Source organism: Pocillopora damicornis, chromosome 4 (genome assembly GCF_964200805.1).
Source record: "Pocillopora damicornis chromosome 4, jaPocDami1.2, whole genome shotgun sequence".
Taxonomy (NCBI): domain Eukaryota; kingdom Metazoa; phylum Cnidaria; class Anthozoa; order Scleractinia; family Pocilloporidae; genus Pocillopora; species Pocillopora damicornis.
Window position 1 is genome coordinate 10,885,354 of NC_142673.1, and position 27,391 is coordinate 10,912,744.

At 37.3% G+C, this 27,391-nt stretch overlaps 3 protein-coding genes across 6 annotated transcripts; 1 reads left to right on the forward strand and 2 right to left on the reverse strand.

The window, feature by feature from the left end:
• Positions 1 to 54: 54 nt before the first annotated feature.
• Positions 55 to 7,805, forward strand: LOC113668498 (uncharacterized). 2 transcript variants are annotated; one of them, XM_027184406.2, is made up of 17 exons: positions 55 to 90; positions 215 to 335; positions 460 to 536; positions 1,402 to 1,567; positions 1,752 to 1,817; positions 2,347 to 2,419; positions 2,547 to 2,664; positions 2,801 to 2,892; positions 3,429 to 3,510; positions 3,969 to 4,100; positions 4,623 to 4,672; positions 4,834 to 4,949; positions 5,712 to 5,786; positions 6,315 to 6,408; positions 6,680 to 6,785; positions 7,090 to 7,152; positions 7,287 to 7,805. In XM_027184406.2, exons 1-17 carry the CDS (start codon positions 76 to 78, stop codon positions 7,416 to 7,418), a joined length of 1,578 nt encoding a protein of 525 aa, XP_027040207.2. In that variant the 5' UTR covers positions 55 to 75; the 3' UTR covers positions 7,419 to 7,805. The 2 variants fall into 2 exon arrangements, with proteins under 2 accessions (XP_027040207.2, XP_089059892.1); XM_089203766.1 differs by lacking the exon at positions 3,969 to 4,100.
• A 3,837-nt stretch (positions 7,806 to 11,642) lies between these two features.
• Positions 11,643 to 18,377, reverse strand: LOC113668473 (neuronal acetylcholine receptor subunit alpha-10). Its single transcript, XM_027184367.2, has 6 exons — positions 18,175 to 18,377; positions 16,782 to 16,921; positions 16,480 to 16,524; positions 15,934 to 16,043; positions 14,409 to 14,550; positions 11,643 to 14,298 (listed from the first exon to the last, which is right to left on the reverse strand). Exons 1-6 carry the CDS (start codon positions 18,248 to 18,250, stop codon positions 13,384 to 13,386), a joined length of 1,428 nt encoding a protein of 475 aa, XP_027040168.2. The 5' UTR covers positions 18,251 to 18,377; the 3' UTR covers positions 11,643 to 13,383.
• A 1,762-nt stretch (positions 18,378 to 20,139) lies between these two features.
• Positions 20,140 to 26,811, reverse strand: LOC113668500 (neuronal acetylcholine receptor subunit alpha-7). Of its 3 annotated transcripts, none has more exons than XM_027184408.2 (6): positions 26,404 to 26,811; positions 25,708 to 25,853; positions 23,146 to 23,190; positions 22,702 to 22,811; positions 22,198 to 22,339; positions 20,140 to 21,827 (listed from the first exon to the last, which is right to left on the reverse strand). In XM_027184408.2, exons 1-6 carry the CDS (start codon positions 26,459 to 26,461, stop codon positions 20,847 to 20,849), a joined length of 1,482 nt encoding a protein of 493 aa, XP_027040209.2. In that variant the 5' UTR covers positions 26,462 to 26,811; the 3' UTR covers positions 20,140 to 20,846. The 3 variants fall into 3 exon arrangements, with proteins under 3 accessions (XP_027040209.2, XP_027040210.2, XP_027040211.2); XM_027184409.2 differs by having other exon boundaries at positions 23,155 to 23,190; positions 26,404 to 26,727; XM_027184410.2 differs by lacking the exon at positions 23,146 to 23,190 and having other exon boundaries at positions 26,404 to 26,750.
• Positions 26,812 to 27,391: the final 580 nt, after the last annotated feature.

Sequence of the window (27,391 nt, forward strand, 5' to 3'; positions counted from 1 at the left end):
AAAGCTGATACGCATGCCCTAAACAGGATATCAAAGTCTTTATTTTTTTATGTACATTGTAATGCGGGCTCAGTTATGGAGGCTTCTCTGGTAAGTCCTATCGGAGATTTCGTCAATTGAGAAATAATTTATTGTATTTATGGGAATTGATTGAATGTTTCAGTAATTACCAACCCTTACGTATGTTGAATTTTTTATTTTATCTAATTTGAAGGAGGCCTTGAAATCGGTGTTCGAACCAGATTTGGTGAAAAAGACGCTCTCTTTGATGCAAGTTTATGTGAGAAACATAGTGAAAGACCCAAGCAATCAGAAATACAGGAAAATTAGAATAAGTTAGTAAGCATCGATTATGAACCGAATTCCACTGATATTTGACTTGTTATGCTTAGTTTTACGTCAGTTTCACTTGCGTGTTTATTGTAGCACATGTGATGATGTTTTGTTGTCAAATATCAGGTAACCCCAAGTTCAATGCCACCATCTGGCAAGTGGAACAAGCCAGGACGTTTTTACTGTTTGCAGGGTTTGAACAGGTTCAGTTAGTTTTAAATTATAAGGTTTATATACACTAACTTTTTGTAATAAACACACTGTATGTTTACTTTGAGATTTACAATGTATGTACAATGTACTGTGTGCATTTAAAAATGCACACAGTGAACCCTACCTTGCTTTGCACCTGGAATAACAAATGCTTACTTGTGTCTTCCCTCTAATTTATCTGGAGAAATTTTCCATGTATAATAATGAAAATGATTACTTCACTTTTCTAACCCTAACCCTAAGACTCTGTTACATATACATGTACCCCAAAGACAAGCAGTCAGGTAGCTTGATAAGTTTAAAGTGGCAGCATATCAAGAATAATTTTTGTTGCACTAATAGACAATCTTCAAAAGTTTAGGAAACTCTTTGGAATCTCAAAACAGGATCATTTTCATAATCTCATAAACAGTTTTCATTTGGGCAGATAAAGACTTCATTGTTTGAAAAGCCTACTTCTCCTATAAAGCAAAGGTTACAAAACTATGAAACATGGCCTAATTTGAATTTAATTTGATGAGATTACTTTAATTTCATTAGCTTTTGGTGTAGCCATCAGACATAAAATGTATTGTCATATCAAGCAATTGATGGAGGAGTTCCAATAAGAGCCTTACATGACATAACAAATAGCCCTTATTGCCATCTGTTGAGATTTCATTTTATATAGATTTGCCTTACCCCTTTGGTTGTTGTAGTGGCACATTCCACCACAGGTAATCATTTGAAGTGTGAAAAACCTTGTTGAAACTCAGGTGTTGATAAGCCCCTCTGTTTTGCAACTAGCTTCCAAAATAAGATTTTTTTAGTGGTTAATGAATTTCTTTTTGTATCTATACCATAATGTCTCTTTAGGAAGGGGATTTTCTGTTTCTACCCTCTTCTATAAAACTTGATGGAGCCAAACTGTTGATTGATGAAGCTCTTGGTATTTTACAATCAAGTCAAACACTCTCAGTTACTGGTAACTCCCCTGCTGCCACTCAACCCAGCGGTGTGCTCAAGCTTAATAAACAGAAAGGTGAGTAAAAGGCACTGAATATGAGTTACACCAGGAATAATCTGTTTGGTTCCTATACTTATGAGGTCATGAAATTACATAGAATAATGACATGCATCAATACAAAAAAGCTCTGTGGTTCCAACTGTCAACATGTGTGTGATAATAAATATATTTTGATTTCTAATGCCTTTCAATTTATCAGACTCAAGCTTGTTTGATCAAGATGTCAAGGCAGATCTCACCTTGCTGTCCTACATGAAGGAAATGGGTAATTATACAATAGCTTTTCAAAGTGCTCTTACAGTGTACTTTTTTGAATTAATACAGTAGAACCCTGCTGACTTAAACTCCCAAGGGAAATGGAAATTGGTTCAAGCTGGGTTTCTGCTTACTGGGTTGGTGTTGAAATTCAAGTATTTTGGTAATAATTAATAAGGAATCATGTGTTTACTATTTTTGTACAATCAACAGTCATTTTTATCCAATTATTTTGTTTTTACAAGAATGTTTAGTTTGGGAGGTTCATTGAACTTTTTCTGAAATGTTATCATGTTTATGTCAATTGTGATCAATCAGCTATGCTCTGACACTTTGACATTTGTAAACTGACCTTTTAAGGTAAAGTTTTAGCTACATGCTAAATTTGAGCCAAGGCAAAGTTAAGTTTGAGTCAGTAGGTAGTTCAAGTTAACTGAACTGCAGTTAACTGCAGTTACCCGTTCTGTATTTACCAATGAAAAACAACAATAATGTCCACGAATAATATTTTCATTAAGTCTCATGGCTTGTACTCGCAGGTTATGATGTTGGTGTAGCAGAAAGAGCTCTTATTGTTACAAAAAACAGTGGAATTCAGCTTGCTATAGATTGGTAGGTGCTAATAATTTGGCACGAAAGTTTTCACTTAAACAAGAGCTAAAATTAAGGAACAGTATAACAGACATTCTGAAAACAAAAACACAATATCTTTTTTACTAGCTTGTTGTTAACACTATAGGATAAACCAGAACCCTGATAAAGCAAGGGCACCTCTCAGGAATTCAGAGGCTAATGTTCCACAGGATAACTCAGAGATTAACAGACAGGAACCACTTGCTTGCAACTTATCATTTGTAGTAAGTCACTTGCGCATACTTTTATACTTTTTTCTACATTGTATGCTAATGTCAAGTCTACCCAGTATTTTCTGCCAATCATTTACAGAGGACTTTCATCACTGATGACCACTTATGCAATATTATGTTTTTACAGTCAGCACCAGTTCTATCTAGATTCCAAAAGACAATAGATGAAAGGCATAAATTCCAGGAAAAACTCAGACTGGAAGCAATTGAGGAGGCAAAGTATGGAAACTAAGTGTCCAATTCAACTGTGTTGAAGTTGTTTTTCTTCCTAGAATAAACAGATGTACCCTCACACATATTATGCATAGAGGGCCACAACTGGGTCATACTTAATATATGCATATCAAGTTTCTGTTACAGACAATGGAACAAAGGCAAAGCAGAAGGCTTTTCTCCCATTGTCAATAGGGAAGAAAACAGTAAAGATAAAGACAATAAACTTTTCAAGTGGAATGCCATCTACTGTGAAATATTTGCCACTGCTTTCTTAAGAGTGGAACAAAGGCAAAGTAGTAAGCTTTTCTCCTATTGTTAATAGAGATGGATATGATGAAAATGAAAGACGGTGTTTGTTTTTTTGTTTCATGTGGAATGCCATCTCCTGTACTGAAATATTTGCTTCTCACCAAACACCAAAAAGATATCAGGGATGTGGAATAACTTTTTTTTTATGTCAATAAAGTAAAAGAGGCATGCACTGTATACCATTTGCACTAAGATGGAATGTAGTAAATGAATTTATCTATTTCTTCTAGATTAGAAAAGCAGAGAAAGAAACTTCATAAGGAATATTTATTGAAAGATTTGAAGGATGATAAAGAAGAAAAATTGGAAAAGGTGTGATGTTTTTCCATGACAATGCACATAATGATAGTTGAAATAGTTACTTCAAAGATGCAGCACCAAAAGGTGCTTTGATTTATCTTCATCAAATGGGTGAAAATTTGCATATGGTTGAATAAAATTATTAACAAATGATGCACTCTTCTATCATGCTTATGTATACTAAGCTATGTGCAACTGATCTGATTTTTAACACAGTGGACATTTCCACAGCATAACTTTCTTCTGCACTCAAAGTTCGAGGTGTTTTTTATTCTCTATTTCAATTACTTTCAATTTGTTTTAGTTTTAATCTTAAGCAATGCAATCCCTGCCTTAGAAATTCTCCCACATGTACATGTACTTGATCTAATACATTCTAAATTAAGTTGTTCAAAAGTGCATGGGAAGTACATAAGGTGTCTTGATGGATGGATGCTCATGTTCTCAAATTATCACGATATATCACCTAGACAAAACAGGCAAAGCTTGCAGATAACAACCCAGACCCATCAAATGAGCCAATTGCTGATCAGCATTGTGATTTAAGTGATTGTGTATCATCATCAATGGTGGAACTGAGAATAAGAATGCCAAACAGTCAGGTACTTTGTTAAATGAAAATCAATCGTAACTAATTATAAGTAGAGCTGAAGAAATTTAACAATAAAAGAAATAGGAATAAAAGAAAACTTGTTTTTTATTGCCATTATAACTTTTTAAATCTTCACTACAGCAGGATCAGTCCAGGTTAATAATTTTGTAATAAGTACCCCCTTCAATTAAGTGCCCTCCTTCCAATAAGCACCCCTACTTCTAGCTGAAACAAGTGCCCAGGTGCTTAATCAAGGTAATGCGGTGTTAGAAGTTTGGCTTACCGATTCAAACTGAGCTATGAAACTACAATACACACAGGAGAGAAAGTCAAGATTATGTCAAATGTGGGTAGATGTTTGGTAAAGTTTTCAGTATTGTAGAATTATTCATCTCACCATGTTATGCCCAACACACGTCATTGCATGTATGGTTGTTTTGTCAACACCCAAGAATATTAGGTGATAATGAAGAAACATTAACAGGCTTGGTCAATGCCACCAACATTCTCATTTTACTTTTGCCTTTTTCAGGTTTTAACTGTTTGTCTCTCTGAGGATTCAACAGTTCAAGCGTTATATCAGTGAGTAACTTTCAACATCACCGAGGAACTTGTAGTAGTGACTCTGGACTTACTTTCTAAAAATTATTTTACACCCTTTGTGTTGGTTAAATCAGTTCAGAAAATTACTTATGATTTTTATCCAGAGGAAGATAAATTATTTTCAATTGTGTTGTTTACAGAGAGGTTATAAAGCAATGGCCCACAAATGACACTGTAAACTTGGATGATATTTTCCTTATGACATCATTTCCTCAGAGAAGAATTAACGACCTGGAAAGAACTTTACAAGAAGCAGGTACATGATCAGCTTTAGATCTACATGCTATTTTCAGATAAGCAATGCGGCTTAGTAAATTGAATAGAGAATGTCTCTTCGGGTAAATGTTGTCCTTTGAATTGAGAAGGATGTAAATTTCTTAAGAGACAAGACAACATCGAGGAAAAGAAAACTTAGATTAAAAAAAGGTAACTTAGGTACACAAAACATACTGCGAGGGTTTACACTGATCACAAATGTGATGTTAATCGCAATGAAACGAAAACAAATTGTGTGCAATGAAACTGTCAAACAACAATCAATGCTGAGAAGAAGATTAGTCAAGTTGATAACATAACGGAGTAACCGCCTACCAAAATATGATTAAAGTAACGTTTTCAACATGACCTGATCATGGGTTCCATATTGGAGGTACAAATTAATCGTGAGGGAGTCGAGTGCTTGCCTTGGGTAGTAACCTCGTGGCACACCCAGTTGTATACGGAATTTTCTGCGGATGAATTTTTCCCTTTTTTTTTCACAGAGTTTTATTTGACATTTCTTTTTATTTCTAAACGCAGTAGTTAGGGAATCTCATTCTTGTGCTGTTCATAGGCCAGGTCACTTAAAAAAATTGTTTTGGTATGGATTCTCTTAAATTTAGGACTTGTAGAAAACTTATATCCTTTGGCATTACCAGAAGCATATGACGTAGGTTATACGCTCCTTGAAGTACTTATCGGAAATGAATTGTTCGTCAGAGTTTTGGGAATGAAATGTATGATTGGACCTGATTTGTAGGTTTGGTGCCTCGTGCAACTGTTGTGGTACAGAGAACAGATCAACAAGGCGTTGTTGTTCAGGGAGAGGGAGCAGGTAAAACCAGCGTCCTTTTTAATAAACTGTTGTCCATACTTGCCATACTTCACCCACGAATTCAAACGTAAGATGAAAGGCTAAAGTTCTTTATTCTTGTTTTTTTTTTGTTTTTTTTTTTTTTAAAGAAGCATAACCAGTTCATCCAGTTCGGAATACTGTCACGACCTGACAGAATGAGGATGTTTTCTACGCAGCTTAAGTTATAAACTGAAATAATCCTTTACCACCCGATGTAAAAAACTTGTTACCCATACATCCCGGCTTAGGTCGACTTCTTCTCACTGCTCCATAGTCTCTGCATTATTTAGTTTTAAACCATAAGCTCATGACCTAGGTTATAAGCTACTGATTAAACTAGTTGCGCCCTTCGCGGATACGAGAGCGATCCCAGTATGTAGTATCAAACATCCACCTGTGTGTATGGGCCATGAGGGCCTGTTTTCAGGGACTGTGAATGACGTTTCGATATGAGAGAAAGTCTTTCTTAGAATATCTATTGTACCTTGTCATTTGTTTCTATCGTAGTGTGCGGTATACGAAATATCACGAAACTCGACGACTGGCAATCAGTACTGAGTGAGCGGGACAAACTAATTGTTGTTCAGTTTTATGCCAGTTGGTAAGCTGACCGACCCATTTGGTCACTTTTCATTAGGGTAACACAAGAAAAGAGCATCCACGTATAATCCATTTTTTCCATGTAAAGCTACTGAACCGTGATCTTTTTAGTCACTGTACTTTGTTGCAGCAAATTGCTTACTTCTGTCGTTGCTAAGGCCTCTTTAAACTTTTCCTTTGTGACAAAAGTCCACTTAGTTCACCTTTCGTTTTACTTTGAGAATTGCGCTTTTTAAAGTAGAAAGTTAAAACAACATTGTATTTTATTGCAGGTGTTCATTATGTAGGTCCGTTTCAGACTCATTCGATTCATTAAACGCAAAATATGGAATGAACAGACAAGTTGTATTTGTGCGGGTTAACGTCGAACAGTTGAAGGTTGGTGACATCACCAAATGTAATATTACTCTAATTGGCTGGTAGAAATGTCAAGTGTAGGTTTAGCGCCTGGTATATCATTCTGATTATCTCATCTTGGAAGTCAAGTCTCTCTAGAGTCCTAGTCGGTGATATTTCAAACTTTTCGTAGAGAGTAAATACTTTTTGGCAAATACGTGTGGCAAATCTAGGTTTCTGTTTATCTCATTTGTTGTATTTCTGTGACTGACGCTTACTAAACGTCTAGTAAAGACTAATTATACGTGAATGTATCTCCCTTTTACTCTGATGTGGTTATTGACAGGTGCTAAAATACCAACAGAGAGTCATGTCACTGCCGACTTTTAAACTCGTTTGGAACGCACAGGTATTTGATATATTAGCTGATGATTGGATAATATTTTGAAGTCTTTTTACCAGACTTCTTTCCATTCCATGGACTTGTCGTGGGGTAATTTCCTTGAAACGAAAAGAATTACTTCTTTTTTATGTGTTACTTAGACTGTAGCTCATGTAGAAGGAACAAATATGGATGATTTGAGGCAAGAAATCGAGAAAAACATGAGGGGGCCAAGTGACACGATCCCACAAGAAGAGCCATCGCTGGTTGATTTGAACCATGACCCGAGATGATAGATGGGTGAGGTCTGGCCTTAATAGTATGATTATTTCCTTTATAAGAAGGTTTTTTGCTCGCGATTGAAAGTATACTTGGCCACCAGTTGATGGAGAAAGTAGAAATAAGTTTAAACGCGGACTCAAGAAAGAGAAATGGATATCCATAAGATATTGAGCAAATGTTCTAATATTGTTTTATTACCTAATTAACATGGATATGATTTAAAAGTATATTTTAGTTTTTTATTAAGATGGGTGAAAGACAATAGCATATTATTGGTAACAAGTCAGTGTTATGACAGACTTAAGAAGTCCATTTGTTTGTAAGTATTGTTAATGTTTCCGAGCGTTTACCTTAGTTCATCTATATGTTGTTGAATAAAAAGTTGGAGTTTTAAAAAACTGCATTGTCCCGTGATTGTGTGACCTACACGTATGAGGCAGTGCATCTGCTGAAATCGGAGCCGCCCACCAGACAAAACACCATTTGAGAAGTTCTTTAACACAGGCAAACCTTGTAGGGACTTTGCCGAGATATTTTTTCGAATAACTTTCTTTTACATCTATTTAGTTTCAAGTTATTTGTTATATTTATTTTCTAAATCTCCAGTAATCCAGTAGTAACCTACAACACCGTGAAGTATTTCCAGTTGTACTCCAAAAATCTGCAAGCATGCAAAATTACTGAAATACCAATACTTTGAACATGACTTGTAACCAACGCCGTTCGATGTCCCGTTCGCATCGCCGGTCAATGATTGTGTTGAGATTTCCTCAGTCACTGTTTTGGTCGACTTCTGATTCCGGAAGTGAAATGAAATATATTTTGGTTTCATTGCACGGGTGGCGATAGCCTTTTTAGATGCTCTTTTATACCGTAACTCATCAAATAGATGTTAGGGACGACCATTTAATTTTTAGAGCCAATGCGATTAATAGACAGAAGGCTTTTAAAATAGAAAGGCTCGAGAAACCTCTCATCAGTTTGGCGTAAAATCAAGAGTTGATACAAAGCAGACTATCCAATCCATTCGTCTGTACGTCAAGGCTGTTCCAGGCTGTTCTTTCAAATCTCAATCGTCCTGGGTCATTGTTTTATCCTTAGCCTCTTCGATGTCCGAGTCAGTAATTACTTGGAAAGTGTTTGAAAGGTTTGACTCATTTAGCACGGATTGTTGTGTCTCTAGCTGAGATCGAGAAGGCCGAAGACCGCTACCCTTACTTTGACCATGATATTGAGCAAGATGCAAACCCCAAGGCATTTTATATCTATCAAGAAACAGAATAAATTGACTAATTCCGCTCCATTTCGCTAGTAGGAGTAATGTTAAGGAGGGTGTCTTTAAGCAGAGAGGAGTGTCTAATACAATCAATGCAGCGTGGGGGCCTTTTCTTAGAAAAAAAGTTGTGTATTTGACGGAGGTCTATTAGATCATGTACTGTATTTAAAAGTAATTGAGCAAGCTGCCGTTACCTTTTTGAACGGGAAGGATATCGATCGATTCCTGACTAGCCTTGAAACTGGGCTGAATAGTTCATGAGAAATGATATCTCGTTAAAGGAGCCGAATGCAAAATCATCGAATTTCTGAGATATATTTATGTATACAAGAGATTATAAACAGTTTATGTTATCTTGTATATATGAAATGAACCAGCGAATTTGACACTTAAGGGCGTTAGTCCTTCAAGCCGTGTGAAGGGTCGCGAGTTTTGTGTAATCAAATTGCGCGACGCATGTCACAAACAACTCAGCTATCCTAAATGTTTGATTAGAGCGTTGCTATATGTTACACAAATGCTTATTACAAGTACGTAAGGTAGCTCTTGGAGCTATTGATGCCTTCTAGTTTCTCTTAGTTTCAATCATTGAAGGAGTTAGATTTACTTTTTTCATTAGAAAGTATCTCAAAAGCCTTTATCAACCTCTTCTGAGGATTCCCTCGGTGTAGGTATGAGGTAAATCGAAGAAAAGTGTAGATCTTGGACCTCTACGTTAAGTTTTTCTACTAAACCAATGCGTTCTAAAACTCTAACTATGGACAATCCTACAAAGACTTGGTTGCCCTGAGAGGCTCGAAGTGATCATCAGGTCTTGACTCGAAGACGTGCCTTAAGGGATAGCTGTATCATCCACAGTTACTTGTTTCTAATGGAATCTACCAAAGTTGTGCTGTATTTCTGCCCCATCTCTCGCTTTTTATAGTACCGTGCTGGAGGATGCTTTCACCACTTAACATCACAGTAGTCTCAACTGATCCTTGGTCAAAATCAAGTAAAAAGGTCTTGAAGGAAGTTTGAAGTTGATATTTGCCAAAGATTTATCACCAAGTGACTTGCCGTGGTGCCAGTGATGATCCTGGATGTTTGTAATATGAGTCGAATTAATCACTTTTTCTGTGAAATGAGCGGAGACTGCGCTGGTATAGGACCAAAAAGAAGGTCCTTGTGGTTTTACTCCGAAATGTCACAAAATAACACAGCTTTTAAAACAGTATCCAAATAAATGACAAATCACCGTCGTCCACCAGCCACTGTGGCTCCTATGGCATTAGTTCCGGTCCGCACCATCATTAGCAGACGCTAGGGAAGATGAGACGAAAAGAGAGTTAAACCACGTGACAATTTGGTGGCCTTCATCAATATACTGTATTTCAACCTTTAGGTATTCAATGGATTACCGTCCAATTTGGGAATTTTTGACCAAAGATTCGCTGGAGTCGTTCTAGTATTTGTTAAATCTACGATAAATTTCTAGAACGACAAGACTTACTTCTTCATTGAAAATTACAGACATAGCAACCCACTTCACCTTACTTGGAGATGACCTTCAGAGATTGTGAAAAATCACTGTATAAACCACATTACGTTGTAAGTCAACCTACTCTTGTTTATTGTCCAAGTGCGGTCAATGCATTGCAGTTTTGATGTGATAAAAAAAATTTTTTTTAGACAATGGCGCAGCTGTATCTTAAGCCGGGCACTCCCCTGGATCGCTGCAATCAAACACTTAGATAACTTGGTGACGATTTACATAAACAAGCACAGTTTATTGCTGTGGACAAACCCTGCATAAATACTCCGGAGCTAAGAAACGGAATGTCGCTCCCTCAAGTAAAATCTGCTGAGAATCGAAATAGATTATCCGCCTTCAAACCCGTTTACTCGAAAAAGCAGATGTCCTTTTCACTCGTAGCCGTTCAGTCAGGGTATAATTTTCACGCAAGAGGATGTAATCGACAGAAGTCCCCTCTCTCAGCGCTGGAGGATTTTGTAGCCAACTACTTCACTGAAGAGTCTGTTTTAGAGGCAGATCGAGTACTATTATCAAAAAGTCGATCGTTTAATCCGAGGCTTACCAAGAGATCAACAAATTCAACCAAAAAGTTTGTGTTCTCTGAAGTGCAGATTATGACTCTTGAAGATAGTTTTAACTTCAAGCAGTATCTGTCTCCACCTTCGCGAAAATGGCTTGCAAACTTACTAGGTGTGTCCAAACGCCAAGTCGTTACGTGGTTCCAAAATCGACGGGCAAAAGAACGCAAAAGGGCTGGAATCAAGCTACCAAAGCATGGGAAGAAGTGTGTACTGCAACAATAGCTTTATTTTCTTTTCTTTTTTTTTATCGAGAGGATAAAAGAGATCGGCGGATACTACAGCGCACAGCTTTTAGGTAGAATTTGTACGGTACACGAACGTTCTGCGTGTGTCAACTTTTCACCCAAAAGCGTCGATTTATTTTAGCCCATCTAGACGTCGTTTACACAGCACTTTCTTTCCATTATGGTTTGACAGCAATTATGAGAAGTTATAGCTGTCTATTGTCCAATGCTAACGCGCCATCTCTTGAATTGAGTGCTGTATGGGACTTGAAATGAAAGAGAAGAACTTATTGGATGTTTTCTCTGCAAACAGGGTAATTGCTCTCTTAAAGTATGTGTATTTGTTCAGAATTTCGATTAAGTCCTAAATCGATGTTTTTCTTTCATTTACACTTTGAACTGATGATGGACCGTGTTTCAAGAGTGACCTGTAATGAAGTCACATTGGATTTGCACAAACGAGATAAATCTCAGCGACTCAAAGGCCACCCATGATTTAGCCGCATTTAACGCACGATACAAGCCTTACTGTAGATCTTTTTAAAGACAGAGCTATTAACTTTTCATTGTGCAATGGCCGATTTACGTATATATTTTATCATTGCTTTGGTTCAAGATTAAGTCGTCAACAGATGATATATCTTTAATACTACTTGCGACATGTTTATTTAAACATACAAGAGGTATTAGTGTAAGCCAAGACAGCAGGAAAATGCTACCATTCATCTACTAATAACACTTAGGGTAAATATAAGTATCATGTTCTTGACAGCGAGGGAAGCTTTTACATAACATAACTATTGAGAACCACACAGTATTCATTATACCCTTATCAAGGCAATCTATTTTATCTACAGAAACGACTTAAAAGTGAAATTCATACTTTTAATTAGTATCAGGGAGTGTTTTTTTTTTCAGAAATTGCGACAAAAAACATAGATGTAAAACTGTTTAGTCACAGAGAGATCAGTTTAAAGCTATAAGGTTTCAATTTTATACTTCTGAGAAGGAGTTGAATTGAAATGTCCAACAATTTCCAGTACGTGCTGTTCTGTTTTTGTTTTTATTAAGATGATTGGAATCAACAAATGTTTTGATAACCCTACAATATATCAACAGTACATCACGAAATAACATTTCCAGCTATGAACACCGAAAATTCAGAATAATAAGGTACTATTATTGCTACTCTGGGAGCCCAACATAATCTTTTTTTCAGAAAATGAACAGACAATAAAACATCTTTTCTGAGCATACCAACAACACAAAACTCAGACAATACAGGCCCCTCTTTTTCGCTGCACAAAACTTTCTTGCAATCCAGCACTGTATTCTCAAACACATGCCATGGCTCGAAGCGTCTCACTGTAAATATTGAGACCTGTAAAAATTACAGGTGAAACAAGACTTACTACATGCAATCATGGGATCAATCCGTCCATCAATCCGTCGATGAACGCCTTACTTCGTCTTGAAAGCTACTTCTGGCTTCATTGGGTCAAATTGTCCTAAATGAATTTGTCATTTTAATCCAACTGCAGGTGATACACATCATTGGTTAGTTTTTCTTTCATACTGGTGAAGCCGGAAACTAACATGTACGTCATTAATTCGAATGATCCGCTCCTTCCGTTATGGGAAAGATCTTTGACTACGGTTGTTGATTTCGCCCTCATATTCCTAGCCATTTAACATACTCGATCAGGGCGGTCATGGATCTCAAACAACTACCCTGTAATCTACTCATCAGAGCGCTCACTTCCCACATTCAGTTTTCAGAAACTGTTCTGTACAGGTGATATTTAATTAACCTCACCAACATGTTCTGTTAATTGTGGAGCCCGCCCTGGCCAGCACCTTCATGTCCGTGTTCAGTCTAACAGCCACGGCAGAATAGAATAGGTGACAAAAAGCCCTTACTAACTCTATCAAATCTACTAACAAAATGTGTTGTCCCTTTTATCTAAGGATGTTTTTGAGTTATCTCGGTTTCATACCAGATACAAAATTCTTGGAAGATGCAACGTGCCATGCCTGCAGTAGAATAAATGACGGAAAGAAGGAAGTGGTCTCTTTTTTTGAACATATCCTTCTCTTACAACTAATAATTATAATTATTTAGTTGAGTTACTCTTATTTCAAGGTCTCTTCATGTGAAGGTCCACCTTCGATTGCGACTGCAGTGAGAGAGAAAAAGAAACCTTACACCTCGATTGTCTCTCATCTCTACTTCTTGCGCGGAGTAAACAAAATGAAAAAATCTCTGGCACTAACGGTGTTGTCAAATTCCCTAGTTAGTACCATCTTTTGATTGGACCGTCTTAGATTTCAGAATTCTCACGTGCAAATAATATGTCATTTCAAATTTTGAATTGAAGTTCAATTCAAAATGAAATTGCCTCTGGGGGCTTTGAGGACTACATACAAAGCGTTACTTATAATAGCCATTACGATTATCCACATGAAGAATTTATTGACTACTCGTGAAGCGAATTTCCATTCTTCACGAAGTATTTGCGCTTTGTCCTCTTCGCGATATCTTTGGCTTAGTAAAAAGTCATTTTCTGTTTCACTTGACCGCTCATCGAGGCTTTGACCTGTAATAAGTTCGGTTGTTTGTGTTTGAGAAGGTAGCGAAATTTCTGGTATCCAGTTCACTACGGCACCTTTAGTGATGATGTCGTTTGCTGAGAATTTCTGCTTTATCTCTATCTGTTTCCTCTTTTCTTGTATTATGATCCATTCTTGTTGCATGCGGACCAATTTTACCCCCCATTCACACAATGAAGTTCGCATCCAGCGAGGTAGCGGAACAGCAGTGTGGTGATACAAAGTTAGGACGACACAAGAGAAAACCAAAGACATAAAAATATTTAACATGGTAAGCCCATAGTAGACGACAATGAGCGGTACTTCCGAGGTGGGTGGAAGGGAATCGGATAAAATCAACTGAATGATACTCAAAGACAACAGCACTGTTATACCAACGCCCATCCGTTCTCCAGTTTCTGACGGTAAGTAGAACGAAAGGATTGTTAAGGCCATCATGATTAGACACGGCATGAAACAGTTTAGCACGTAGTACAAGGACCGTCGCTTGATATGAATATTGTATGTTAAATACACGTACGGATGGGGGCAACAGCGAAATTTAGTCACGTGTCTTTTTGAGGGCATGCCTTGAAGAATCCACTCTCCATTGGCAATGAATGAGCTGGTGTCGCCGTCGCCTATATTGAAAAGATTCATCTCATAAATGTTGTACGACCACGAGCCCAATTTTAGAGTACAAACCTACAAGATAATGATGAAAACACTGTTAGGCAAGGCTAGTTTCTTTTTGATGATTCTGTCTGCAAAAATCTTCCTATCTTGAAAAAGAGATTATTTTTCAAAGTTGTTACCTGGTCGTCAAAGGGAAAATTCTTGACTTCTAGCCTGCAAGAGGATTTGTAGATAGTTGGGAAGTACCTTGATATGTTTCCGTCTGAAGTTATGGTCAGGCTATGATATGATTCTTTATCAATATTATAATCGTCCTTGGCGCTGCAAGAGATCACGTGGTATCAGAGCATACAAAGATATAGCCAAAGGATAACTGCATGAAGAGAAATAAGGTGGTCATTATGAAATTTTACGGCTGTTTGTTGTCTCATACGTGTTTGTATTATCAGTGATAGCATACATTTATGTCCAGAACTGAACTTCTCAGATTTGCAGCACTTGGCCTCAGTGATGCCTTTGTGTGTATTTATTGAAATTAACGCTAATTCCACCCAGCGCGCGGAACTCAGGCTGTTGAAACCAAAGATTTGGTTTCAAGAGCTGGAACGTTTTCACTAACAGCGCATATACTCTTTGGTAACTTTGGGGTCACATGATATCACACAGTGACACTATTAACGTTTCTGAGCTCAGGAAATGAGATGAAGAGAGACCTTTTTTATTGTATAGCGAGCTAAGGATAAAAAGATAATTTCTGAGTTCCCACGAGGGATCGAACCTCAGATTTGCAACACGTGGCCTCATAAATGCCTTCTTTTGGTCACATTATATCAAACAATGACACTGTTTACGTTTCTGAGTTCCGTAATGAGATAGAGAAAGATTTTTTCTCATCGTGTCACGAGCTTGGGATAAAAGAAAAATGCTAGTCCCTATGAGGAATCGAATCTCAGACGTTCGGATTCCGCGCCGCGCCCCGATTTCCAACCACTGGGTTACAGTTATTCTGAGGGTCTGTGGTTCAAGCGTCCCAAGCTCGTGAAAAGTCGGAAGAACTCTTACCCTATGTCATTACTGAGCCTAAATATTATCATTCGACATGCTTATCCCACCAGTAGGTTGAACGTAGGTCACATATAAACCTTGTATTGGCCTAGCTCATTGTCGAGTCTCTGACACTCAGTGGTAGAGCTTTACGGTCAGTCTTGGATTTGATTCCTCTCAGGGACTCAGAATTTTTTCCTTGTCCCAAGCTCGTGACAAGACGAAAAAAAAAATCTTTCTCTATAGAACTGTTTCTGTCAAAACTCTGTGAGCGGGCAACATTCCAAAGTCTTTGGCGTCAGAGAGTAATTGTGAACGGTTTTCCTTAAGAACTGACCGACAACCAGCGTTGCGGGTGACAGAGTATGATTGTGGGTGGTGAGAAATTTTGGCTTTACAGTATTTTGACCTCATATGCACTTACATGTAATCTATCAATTTACGATTTGTTTTGCACTTTATGTCGACTTATTTCTTCGCCGTACCAAACAAATCACTAAACGATTGGTCTCCCGGGAAACAATTCATTTTGTTTCCCTCTAATCTCGTGAGACCCTCGAGAAACTTAATGAACTGTCTTCCTGTGGAACAAGTCATCAAGTTTTTTTTATAGTTAACTCAAAAGTTAAGGTACGTAAGCGTGCTAAGAGCAAAACGTACTTGTTATACAGTGTGATGTCTGGGAGCCACAGATAGCTTGCCTGTGTCACAATTGATTTTACGTCATCATATTCAGAGGAATTCCATCGAAGTCTATGATCGCTCCAATACTAGAAACATGAAAACCACTTTCATTAATATTCATGTCGAAGTTTTGACAGAAAATGAATTTATGATGTGATTGGTTGACGTATTGACTAGGTATGCCAGCTCTGTCCATTACCTTTGACCTACTTTTAGCAGAGGCGAATTTGTATGTCAAGGGGAGATTACTCCTTATGTATGCCAATCTGTACACCGAGAAGGGAACTGGGTAAGAGGGAAATGAAAGGGCTAGCCGGTGGGATAAAAAGAGGCTAAAAGGGAAATTACTTTCGATTTCATTTTCGCCATGTAACACTTCTCAATACCGGCAAAACACGTGAACGTTGAATAGTACGTAAGTCTTTTCTTCACCTAAAACTCTGTTGTGTAATGGGTATTAAAGACATTTTGATGGTCGCTTCGATGGTCGACAGAAGCAACCAAAATCAAATAATTGCTTACCTGTCGAACCCAAATCACTGACGTCATTGTCTGGGCTCGCTTGTTCTGCAACGAGATTTGAAATAGAAAACGTCAAAGCATTGACAGAATAAGAGACATGTAGACAGACAAAGCTTATGTAGACACAAGCTAGCAGCCAGTCCCACCAGCTACGAAGTATCACTGATAAAATTAAAAGATCTATAATTCTGCCACTATGGCCTGTAGTGGGACTGTGTGTTTCGACAGACCGAGTTTGTTAGGTTATCGTTCTGGCACGCTCCTAGTTATTCAAATTTTCAATTTCACACTGATAAACTTACCACATCAATGAGTTGATTCAATGCCAAATCCAATGTAACAGTAACCCCGCTCTCCAGTGTTGTTTTAGGAATCACGCTTTTGTCATATTTGCTCAATAACTTATGTTCAAGCTTCTGAACTATCTCTGAACTGGGTGCGCCTGTAAAATAGAAATCAGCATTTTTATGAAATTACCAGGACGGGGAGGATGGCGAAGGAAACGTTTTGTTTCACTTATCGTAGCACTGTACTAATGAAACTTTGAATAAACAAAGGATGAAAGCGCGATAACCCGGATGCTGAGTACAACAAGATTCTTTAATAAGAATGGAGCTAAGGATGAATATCAGTAAAGACCCCATGAAAGGTCAACACACACACTTCTTCCTTCATCCCATAGCTAGTTGAAAAGCCGACGCAAAATTTATTCTGCGAGTCGCATATCAACAGAGTAATAAATAAGTCAGCTTATTTGACCACCCTACGGAAGATATTGGATTTAAATCTTTGTCAGTTTGATGCAACAAGAACGTAAATCGAATATCTTTTTTCTTCAGCCTATTCATGTCAATTTTTAAGGCAGCGAATTGCTTTTGTTTATTCATCCCAGATATCTGTGTTGTTTAGTTTGGTAACTAAGATTTTTTTTGTTTTTGCTAATTACTTCAGTTATTGCATGGTTTCTCGTCAATATCGCCTTGGTACATAGCGAATATTTACCCGTCTAGCTTTTTATTGGTTATCATATCATCAAGAGTATTCGACGCGGATCTCTCGCAAAATTCCCTCTTTCTGTTGTCGAACCTCATAATATATACGAAACAATTTCATATGAGTTTTACTATGCCGCATACGTCTATGAAATACATTTACCACGCCGCGCTTAAATGTTCAATCCCTCTCCTTGTAATATGATGAGTGCACACATTTGACCGGCTAAAAGTTCAACAAACAATTTGGTTCTTTAATGTTATTCACATCGTGATCCACATTTTTCCCTTCAATTTCCTGTGAAGCGGAGATTACCATAGTGTAACACCTATTTTGTCGTGTGGAAAATTTTAATAAAATAATAATAGTAAAGATGACTCATCCTTTCTAATTCTAATTCTTTCTAATTCCTCACTAATTCTATAATAATTTAATAAGTCAATCAACTAGCGGAATTCTTCTTGGATTCGAGTGGAGGAGGATTGATATTCTGAGCCGATTATTTTCTCTTTTTCCCTTTTGGAAAACAGAGCAGAATTGAGGCCTTTAAAATCTGAAAAATATCTGCATTTGCGATTACAACCGACAAACATCCGTTGCTTCCAGAGAATTTGCATGGAGAATGTACCATATCTTCTCTGTCGTACTGAAAATAAAATGTCGTCGCAAGATTTTTCATTTAAGCGCATAATTAAAACTTACCTTCGCTTGAACGCAAGATGCCAACAACATAAACTGAAACCAAGCTAGTCACAAGTTTGAATTGGCAAGAAATCATTCTTGTTGAGGTACTAACAATTTGCCATCACGTTATTATGGTGTTTTTTAAGACTAGGCGACACAATTCTCTGCATACCTCAACGATTTATATTCGAACATCCGCGTAAAGGAAGCTGTATGTTTACAGCGCAGATAGTTTTAACTAAAGTAATTGGTTGGCTTGATAAACAGGTGGCCTTCGAGTTGTATTTATCTTATCAGTAACGCTATTGGTTGGTTATTAACCTTTCCTCTTTTCTTAGGAAATTGAAAACATACAAATTGCTCTGCCAGTGGTTCATCTAATCATCTTTATTGCAATTATGTTTCCAATGAGAACTCCAGGAAAGAGCTGTGTTGATTGTTGCAGCATCTGGAATTTAATTTATTGCAGAACCTAGAATAATAGACTTTCTCATATCATCTTCTTCGTGAGTGTCATGACAGCTTAACACCGATAAAGAACCGAAGCTCATGCTAGTATCACTTAGTGTTGTAAAAGCGTCCTGAATGATGGAAATACTCTGATTTTTTTTACTGATGAATGTTGTAAACCACTGTGTTAGTGCTTTCATTACAAGTGAGGGCAAACCACGCGCTGAGCAACATGCTGAGCAGTGAAAAATAAAAAAAGAGTTTCAAACGCTTAAAATTAGAGCCAGTTTTGCCGAACCGAGACTGAAATAAGAACTTCATTCCCAAAGAAATCGGTCATGAGATCATAGTACTGTAGCTCTAATACGACGTGCAGTTATCAGACCGCTAAATTCAGATATCAAAATAAGCGTTTTGTATTTAACTATTTCTTGTTTACTATTAGCACCAAGAGAAATCCTGAACAAGGCACTTAAGCGTGGTCCCTAAGGGAATGCAGCGTTGAGCACGATCCGAGAACCTGTTCACAGTGACTATCAATGACAACCTCCCGAAACTTCCAAACCATGAAACTTTGTTTCAGAAAAGAAGAGAGGAAGTGGTGTGAAAGGGATCTGATGTTTGGTAGAAGGTCTTCCCAGTTGGGTTAACCGATTAGAAGGTTTCATGCTAATTTACAGCACTTTTAGACGTTTTCCGAAAAGAGTAAACAGAGAAAGCTTTTTACAGGATTATACAACGTCAAAACAGATTGCTTCCTTCACACTATATATTCTGAAATCCTTTTAATCAACAAACGCTTATTCCCATGAAAAATTGGTTTCTGTGCCTGTGATGTTTGCCAAATTAGACATTTCAGAATGATGGTCTTGATTAGCTATAATGAACAAGAAATGAATAGATGGAGTAGGTTTTTATTCGCTCTGACGAAGGGCAAACGCTTGAAACGGCAGCCTTAGAAACGCTTTGCAGTGGACAATTTACACTATCAACTCATTTGATAAAGCCTAATTATTTTTTGATGAACAAGGTTCCAACGAAAACATTGGGGAACGTTTTCCCTGGCTATGTATAGGGAGTTCTTCGCTGTTGCTAGGATCAGGTAGTGTGGACCGCAATTAAGCCTTATAAGTCGAAATTGATTCTTTTAGTCCTACCGCTATGATTACGCGTTGACTTATTTTAAATAATAATTAATGGTATTTTCTCTTTCCATTTTATAGCGCAGTTCATGATAATTCCGTTGAAAAGATGACGTAACTATTGCTGGGGATAGAAGTCATTAAAACAAAAGAGAGAGAAAAACGTTTTTAGACGACTTTTTACTTGACGATCCGTTAATGGAAATCGTTCATATTGATATTTCTTATATAACTTTAAAGCCCCAAGCAAAGCTGGTTTATTTTTTTTATCATGCATTGGAAAATGAATGTTCAAACACTATTTTACAATGTGGGGTTTACATCAAAGTTGAAACAACCACGTCTCCGTATAATTATCTTTACCGGAGTTCAGAATGATCATGAATTGTTATCCGTGATAACGTTTTATTACCCATATTATTAAAGCCTTACTTGTTTTATTCCATGTTTATTACATTTGGTTTGTCCTGCAATGCAACATTTTGGAAGGACTACTTCATAGAAGAAAGCTCATATTTCCGCAGGGTCCAAGAGAGTGTTGTTGCTCAGTAGCCTGTTGGTCATCAGTGCGTACCGCCAGAACAATAAAAAAACTGGCATTAAGAGTGACTTTATGTATGTTTTATTTTCATGCAGCTGTCACTTATGAATGACTCATCCCTTTTAATTATATTGCTATTTTCTGGCGGGGCATATTTTCTCTTTCCGCGTTTCATTCGGTTGTTAAAACTATTCTTCTGTGTCATTGTTGTAGAATTTATCAATAGATTCTCGGTTTCTTCTCATTTAATCTTATTTAGATATTTTATCACCTTATCCAGGAATAGATAATCATTCTATAATATTTCTGGACAATCCGTATCATTTTTTATTGGGGAAGCAAGTTCCATACGTCTACCATACCACACGTCATACCAGCTATTATTCCTAAATTCAATTCTCCTGGCGAGCTGCTGAGCGCGCATGGAATGGAACAATTGAACTACGCGGCGTAGGGATCGAGGTCTCCAGCTATCCATTCACTACATACGAACCCTCTGTTAACATTTAAGCCCTTTTAAATGCGAACTTTCCCTTATTAACAAATATTAATCGAGTCTAGCTGAGATTCTCACTCGGAGCCGAAAATAAAACACTGAGACAGTTGAATACAACTAGGAACAGAACAATCCACATGAACAATCTATTAAGTACCTTGGCAGCAAAGTGCCATTCTTCGACATGTCTTTCTTTCTCGTCGTCTTTCTTAGTCCTTTGTACAAGAACGTCCAAAGCTTCAGACTTTTTTGAAACTTGATTTGTTCGCCTCCGCAAATTTGGATTTCTATCGTCGAGTTTCTTTAGTTGGATTGATGTAGTCGATACTGACCCGGGTGGCTGTGAATGGTTTGCGTCACTAAATGGATTTGTCGTAGCATTCTCTGCGTTTTCCTCGCTGTAAAGCCTCTCCCCAAGTGAGTGTCTCCTCATGCTGCGATTTTTAAAGAACCCTCTTGCCGGGAGGCACGATTCGTTTATATTGCTGTTTCTCTTCACCCGTAGTGTGTTTGCGCACCATTGACAAATAAAGAGTCGTACCCAGGCTGGCAGAGGGGTCGGTGCATGGTGGTGGAACGTGAGGACAACGCACGTGAAAACAATCGAGATGAAAACGTTAATCATTGTAATAGTGTAGTAACGTGAAATAAGAGGTACTACCTCCGACGTGGCTGGAAGCTCCTCGGCTAACAAAAGAAGTATTACAGTTAGCGACAGCAGTACCGTCACACCCACATTCATCCTCTCGCCAGACTCCACGGGAAGGAAAAAACCTAAGATTGTTAAGGCTGACATGAGCACGCAAGGTGTTAAGAAATTCAGGATGTAATACATAGTTCTACGACGAATTACAACATTGTAGGTAATGAATGGATAAGGCTCTGGGCAACACCGATATTTGGTAATGAACTTGGTTACAGGCATAGCGACTAGAACCCATTCGCCATTATCTGTGAAAGCCTCTATGTCACCTGGTCCAGTGTGGAATATGTCCAAACTCAGGCCGTGATATGACCAAGAGCCAAACTTGAGGATGCATTTCTAACAAGAAATTTGGAATATATTATTGTTAAAGTTTGTCGGTCCAAAGGTCTGATATTTGTCCATAAGCTCATGAATGCATTAGCTTGCATTTTTTTTTTAGCTTTCTTGGCATCGTTGTCCTTTTTAGGTTTCATGTGTCTGTTCAATTACAGACTAAGGATGAACATCAAAAGAAAAAACTAATCACAAGGTGCTAAGTACTGAGTTCACATCATGATAAGTCTTGGATGTACCTAGACAACCTAGGAGGTTCACCAAGCATCCAAGAAACTAGAGTCATTCAAACTCATCACCATATGCGGCTTCTCTATGAGAACAAAATTAAAGGCATTGATAACTCAATCGGGTTAGGCATATACCTACTCACCTGATCATCAAAGGGAAAATAAGTGACGTCAATAGTGCAGGAACTTTTAAATATTGTCGGATAGAACCAGCCTATGTTACCATTGGAATTTATTGTGAGACCATAATATTCCTCTTTTTCTTTGTCGTAATTGTCGTTTGCGCTATACACAGAATTGAAAAAAAAAATAGTTCGTTTCTGCAATCAATTGCCTTAATTCTCAACTTCCATAAATATATATAACTTGAGTGAGTGAGTTTGACAAATCTAAACGAAAATTTAAGTTACTCCCCGGTTGTTTTTAGAAATTTCAGAAATACGTCAATATAAAAAATATGAGTGTGATTTCGGTCATCCATTAAGATATTCTAGGTAAAATTATAGCATGCTTGCTTTTTACTTGCATCGCGCTAACTTCGTTTCACGACCTGTAATCCTTGTTCGATACTAGATAACACTGCCATTGAGTAGAACGACCATCCTCTGAAAGGTAATTATCAAATAAAACAAACTGACAACACTCACTTGTTGTACAGGGTGATATCTGGAAGCCAGACTTTCTTTGAAGAAGTGACAAAAGACTTAATTCCTCCATACGTAGAGCTGTTCCACTTTAATCTGAAGTCGCTCCAATACTGAAGAGAAAATGATACAAAAAGGAAACTGGTACATGAGACTTCACACATTTTTAAGCCAGTGGTTCGTTTCCAATTTTCCAAACAATCTCAAGAAGAACACATATCTTACATATTTCACACAATAAATATAACCATCCTGTTTGTCCAGTGAAAAAACAAAGAAAAATTAGTGATGCGGTTGCCTTGCCTCAAAGTAACGTCATATTGCTAACGGTTTTAATAAGCTAGGTAAAATATTTTCTCAAATATCACTAAGTTTTCAAGACGAATCGTATTTCCGTTTCATAAGCGTAGTGACTTTTCTATGTCGTGGACTGTAATTTATTCGTACCAGTCTCACCCACACAATGGTAGTCATGGTTTGCAATCTTTCATCCTGTAAGATATCAGAACACAAAAAAAATCATTTATAGAAGAAGGAAAGAAAAATCATTTCCTCCCCTATGAATAATTCAATGTTTTAACAATCAAGATCTGATATTTTCATCCTGTGAAACGCTTTCAGGCAGTTAGAACATTTGTATTTGAACAGCGCAAAATTCTTCGTCAAAGCAAGGCGTGATATTATCAACCGTGAGGGAATATACAGAATACACAAATTTTAATTTCAACAAAACACTTCTGCTGTTGATTGTACTGAGAGAGTGTCTAAGGTACGAACGCAACGCCAAAGTGTCTTCAGGTCTCCAGAAATCATGAGAACATCGTTACACAGATGTAATCCAAAAATAAGAAATTGCACATGAATCAAACTGATGAAAACTCCTGGGCTTGATATAAGGCATTAGCTACGTTAGAACTGATGTGAAGTTTTTCTTATCTTGAAGTTCGAACGTACGCGTAATGACTGATTTTAAATAAAATAGCTATAGAGCCCGGGGCTAGAGCACTCAAGTTTTGGGAAAGAGCACTTTAAACCTGGCTTGACCAACATCTGATTGCTTTTATCTGTGACGTACCTCCTAACATATCTTAGCTTTCATGCAATGAAATTTGATTAACACTAAAAGACAGCCTTTTCAGAAATTATCATGTCAGAGCAATGGACACCAGTAACAGACACTTCACATGCACGCTGTAAGTTGTAACGTTGAGAAGTGTTGTGAAAGCTGCTTCCAGTCACCTGTGTTTGAATTCTTTTTAAGTCAAATGAAAATGAGCAAAAACAGTGATTCTTGATTTTCTCGATTGCAAAGTTACTTAACCTCACATCTCAAAAACTTTTGTGTCAGTTGTTTTGAGCACCATATATGTCTTGTAAGCTAACTTTGATAACCTTTGAAAGTTTTATGAGGACAACTTTGCGACAGCTCAGTTTTTTAGCTCAGTAAAGACAATTATAACTAAGAAATATGCCAAAAACTGCCCAAACTGTATATTTTTTGCTGAGGCATTGTAGTCACGATATGAAAGAAATTAGCATTCAGATGAACCTTAATGGAGAATGGTCTCAAAAGGTAGTGTGAGTTCCCAAGAAATACCGACTTCATTCCCCTCCATCCCTAACCAGAAACTTTTCCGTGACGTCATTAGACTTTGTTACCGTAGAACATTTATAAGAACAGAATTTTTTTGGAAACATTATAAGGTGTTTTACCATTTTCGACTAATTTCCTTGTATAAATGCCCCATTCTAAGGTGTCCAATTAAGTTCTCACCTAGGTTCCTGTTGCGGAGGTTGGGATGGATAAATTGCCTAAGACAAGTGCAGAGACAACATCTTTTCACACGGGCAAGAAATATGACATATCAGGAAAATTATGTGGACAAATCCCTTGAAACATGGGTTTTTTTTTTTTGATTCCTTATAACGTTTTCCTCTCTGAAAAGAATAGCTTGTCTTAACAAATGACAATTCATCTGTGATTTTCTTCAGTATTGGGCTATACACTTCAATTCGATATTGATCACATCAGTTTCGCACAGGGGTATCTAAAAAAGTTTTGTATAAACGACTTGAACCATTTGCAAAGTCTGAAGATAAAACATGCCGCTATAAATGTTCATTACATCCATAAAACGACAAGACAGTCGCAGCTCTGTGTTACAAAGAAAAGGAGAAAATGTTCTCTTCCTTCGGTTTTTATTCATTACTCTTATCTCTACCAGTGACGGTTATATTAAATGCAGTATCTCATGCGCCATCCGTTCTTGTTTATCAACTGAACATCTGACAGAAATGGATGACCCACTTAGCCTTACACTCAGTAAATATATAAATTTTCCATGAAAAAATATACAGCCAGCCAAGAATGTTCAACATGCAATGATTATTGAGAAATTTATAAGCGAAACACTTTACTTAAACGCCGCCAAGCTGAGCATCAGGAATACGCCAAAGTTCACCAACATGCACTTTGAAATCAAGATTGGAAGTCCCACGGCCCAGCAGGTCTCATATGAGTAATTATCTTCAGGCTACTTTCCCAACAGCCACAGGACGTATGATAACTATGAATTATTAAAGCGTACTTGCACCGCAGTCATAAAACTGGCTGGGAAACAGTAAATGAGGCACAGACTATATTCTCTTTTGTTTTGTCCTTTGGGTCTTTGTCATGGTGTATTATTTTGGAACTGTGAAATTATGACCAGCTATCTCCCAAGAGCATTGTTTAAAACTGACGCTTTTTCCATCCCAATTTGTGAAGGAATAAACTTTGCTCGATGTCTTCCCCGATTCGTGTAATTTAATTAAAATCTATCGGGCCACAAACATAAAATTAATGGTGCATTTCTTCTGAGATAAATGTACGCGACTAACGTCAGTTCTGTCTTAGAAACCTAATTTTAGCACCCCTGAAACCTCAACTAACATGTTAAAAGACATACACTAAGCCATACGGGTTTTGTAGATTAGGTTTGCGTAATTAAGGGACACTGAAAAACTTACCAAGTCAATGATTTGATTGAGAGCTATATCAAACTTTACTTTTACTGCAGTTGTCTTCTCTTTTTGCGGAATGATGTTTGTACTGTAGTTTGCGAATAAGTCGTTTTGGAGTCTTTCCAAGTCATCGTAATGTTGTTTGCTCCCATCTGCCAAGAAAAGGATAAGTATTTTACCAACAATCTGTAAATTCCGGATTATATAGGAATACCAGTCGCAAGTTATAAAAAATTAACACCGTACAATATTTTTGAAATAAAGTTAGATCACCCAACAATCAAGTGCTAACTTATGTAACAGTGTCTTTCTTTTTTTTTTTTTTTTTTTTTTTCACCTTGTCAAATTCCCGATGGACAAAGATCTCAATAGCTTTCATCTACATAGTAAAATGGAACACCAGTAAATTTTGTCACCACATATAAATGGGTATTATTACAGTTCTTTTGGTCTCTGTAAGGCAGATAGGTCAGGGTTTGATTGCCTCTCGTTTTTCAGTTTTTATATGTAATACAACCATAAACTTCACATTCGAATACCAAGACATAAAAGCTACATTTTACAGAAATTCTTTCACAAAAACATCGATACATTAAGGTTACAGATCTTTCAAACAGCTAAGCTAAACCGTATGTTTATGTGCTTATTTCACTGAAATGGAACATCGCAAACGCTTTAAAAAAATTAAAGTTACTGGCTTACCTACAAAATTAAGGCAAAACAGCAGGCATAGAAGGACTTTTTCCAAAGGCCTGTGCATTCTTGAGAAACCGAGATCTCGACACAGATGATAAATACACAACAAGCGGTGAAAACGCAATATTTTATCAGCGGCGGTAAATGTCAACAAATGCAAAACTGATATCCGTTATTGGTTGTTTTCCAAGCAATTTCCAAGAACTTTCTTTTTGCCCAAGGGTTAATCAACTAAGAAAAGTTTCCAAATTCTACGAGCCAAGAAGAATACATAAAGTGTTTATGTTGATTTTTGATAACATGATTCCCTTGCGAGAATTTACGTGTATTGTGGTCGTGTGACAGACGGTCCAACAATTAATTAATAATTGCATGGAAATTAACGAGCTAAACTAGCTTTCTGATTTAGTGAATTCTGTAAACAACATTTCACAGTCTTTATATGACAAGAAACCTAGATTTAGAGATAAATTCTTTGATACCTTTCTGCCGTTCCAGAAAGCTTCCTGTGTGCGTTTTGACAATAGCATAAAAAAATGAGGAAATTCTTTGCAAAAAACATTCTTATGTTTCCATACACCTAAAATGACTATCAATTGTTTCTAGTAAATGGATTAATGTCGGTGAAATATAGAGGAAACCCGTGAGGCTATTTTGAAGGATTCTGATTTGCATTTATATCGCCAGCGGAATTTTACTTTACAACCAAGAATAAACTTGGAACTGATCGTTTCTGTTTCTCAAAAAGCCGCCAAAAAAGGAAAGTTGGAGTGAAAGACCATACATCTGACTCTTCACTGCTTCCTCTTTCCCTCCAATTATTTCAGCCAAATGATGGAAAATATAATGCCGCTGACGAACTTTGCTTCTTCTCCGGATTAAAAAGCTTAAGTTATTATAGTTGAACTACACCGCCAGTGTACCGTACCTATTCTTTAGCTTTTTGTTTTATAAACTCTTTCTCAAACAAGGCACTGTTTTAAAGTTTATGTCA

Excerpts from the sequence above, each read along its gene's own strand:
- LOC113668498 (XM_027184406.2), top strand. Across the intron at positions 2,893-3,428 it reads GAAGCAATTGAGGAGGCAAA|ATTAGAAAAGCAGAGAAAGA; the intron begins GTATGGAAACTA and ends TATTTCTTCTAG. Across the intron at positions 3,511-3,968 it reads AAGAAGAAAAATTGGAAAAG|ACAAAACAGGCAAAGCTTGC; the intron begins GTGTGATGTTTT and ends TATATCACCTAG.
- LOC113668473 (XM_027184367.2), bottom strand. The coding sequence starts at position 18,250 with ATGATTTCTTGCCAATTCAAACTTGTGACTAGCTTGGTTTCAGTTTAT. Across the intron at positions 16,525-16,781 it reads TGAATCAACTCATTGATGTG|AACAAGCGAGCCCAGACAAT; the intron begins GTAAGTTTATCA and ends ATCTCGTTGCAG. Across the intron at positions 16,044-16,479 it reads CAGTGATTTGGGTTCGACAG|TATTGGAGCGATCATAGACT; the intron begins GTAAGCAATTAT and ends TCATGTTTCTAG.
- LOC113668500 (XM_027184408.2), bottom strand. The coding sequence starts at position 26,461 with ATGCACAGGCCTTTGGAAAAAGTCCTTCTATGCCTGCTGTTTTGCCTT. Across the intron at positions 25,854-26,403 it reads GTTTTGCCTTAATTTTGTAG|ATGGGAGCAAACAACATTAC; the intron begins GTAAGCCAGTAA and ends TTTTCTTGGCAG. Across the intron at positions 21,828-22,197 it reads ATTTTCCCTTTGATGATCAG|AAATGCATCCTCAAGTTTGG; the intron begins GTGAGTAGGTAT and ends ATTTCTTGTTAG.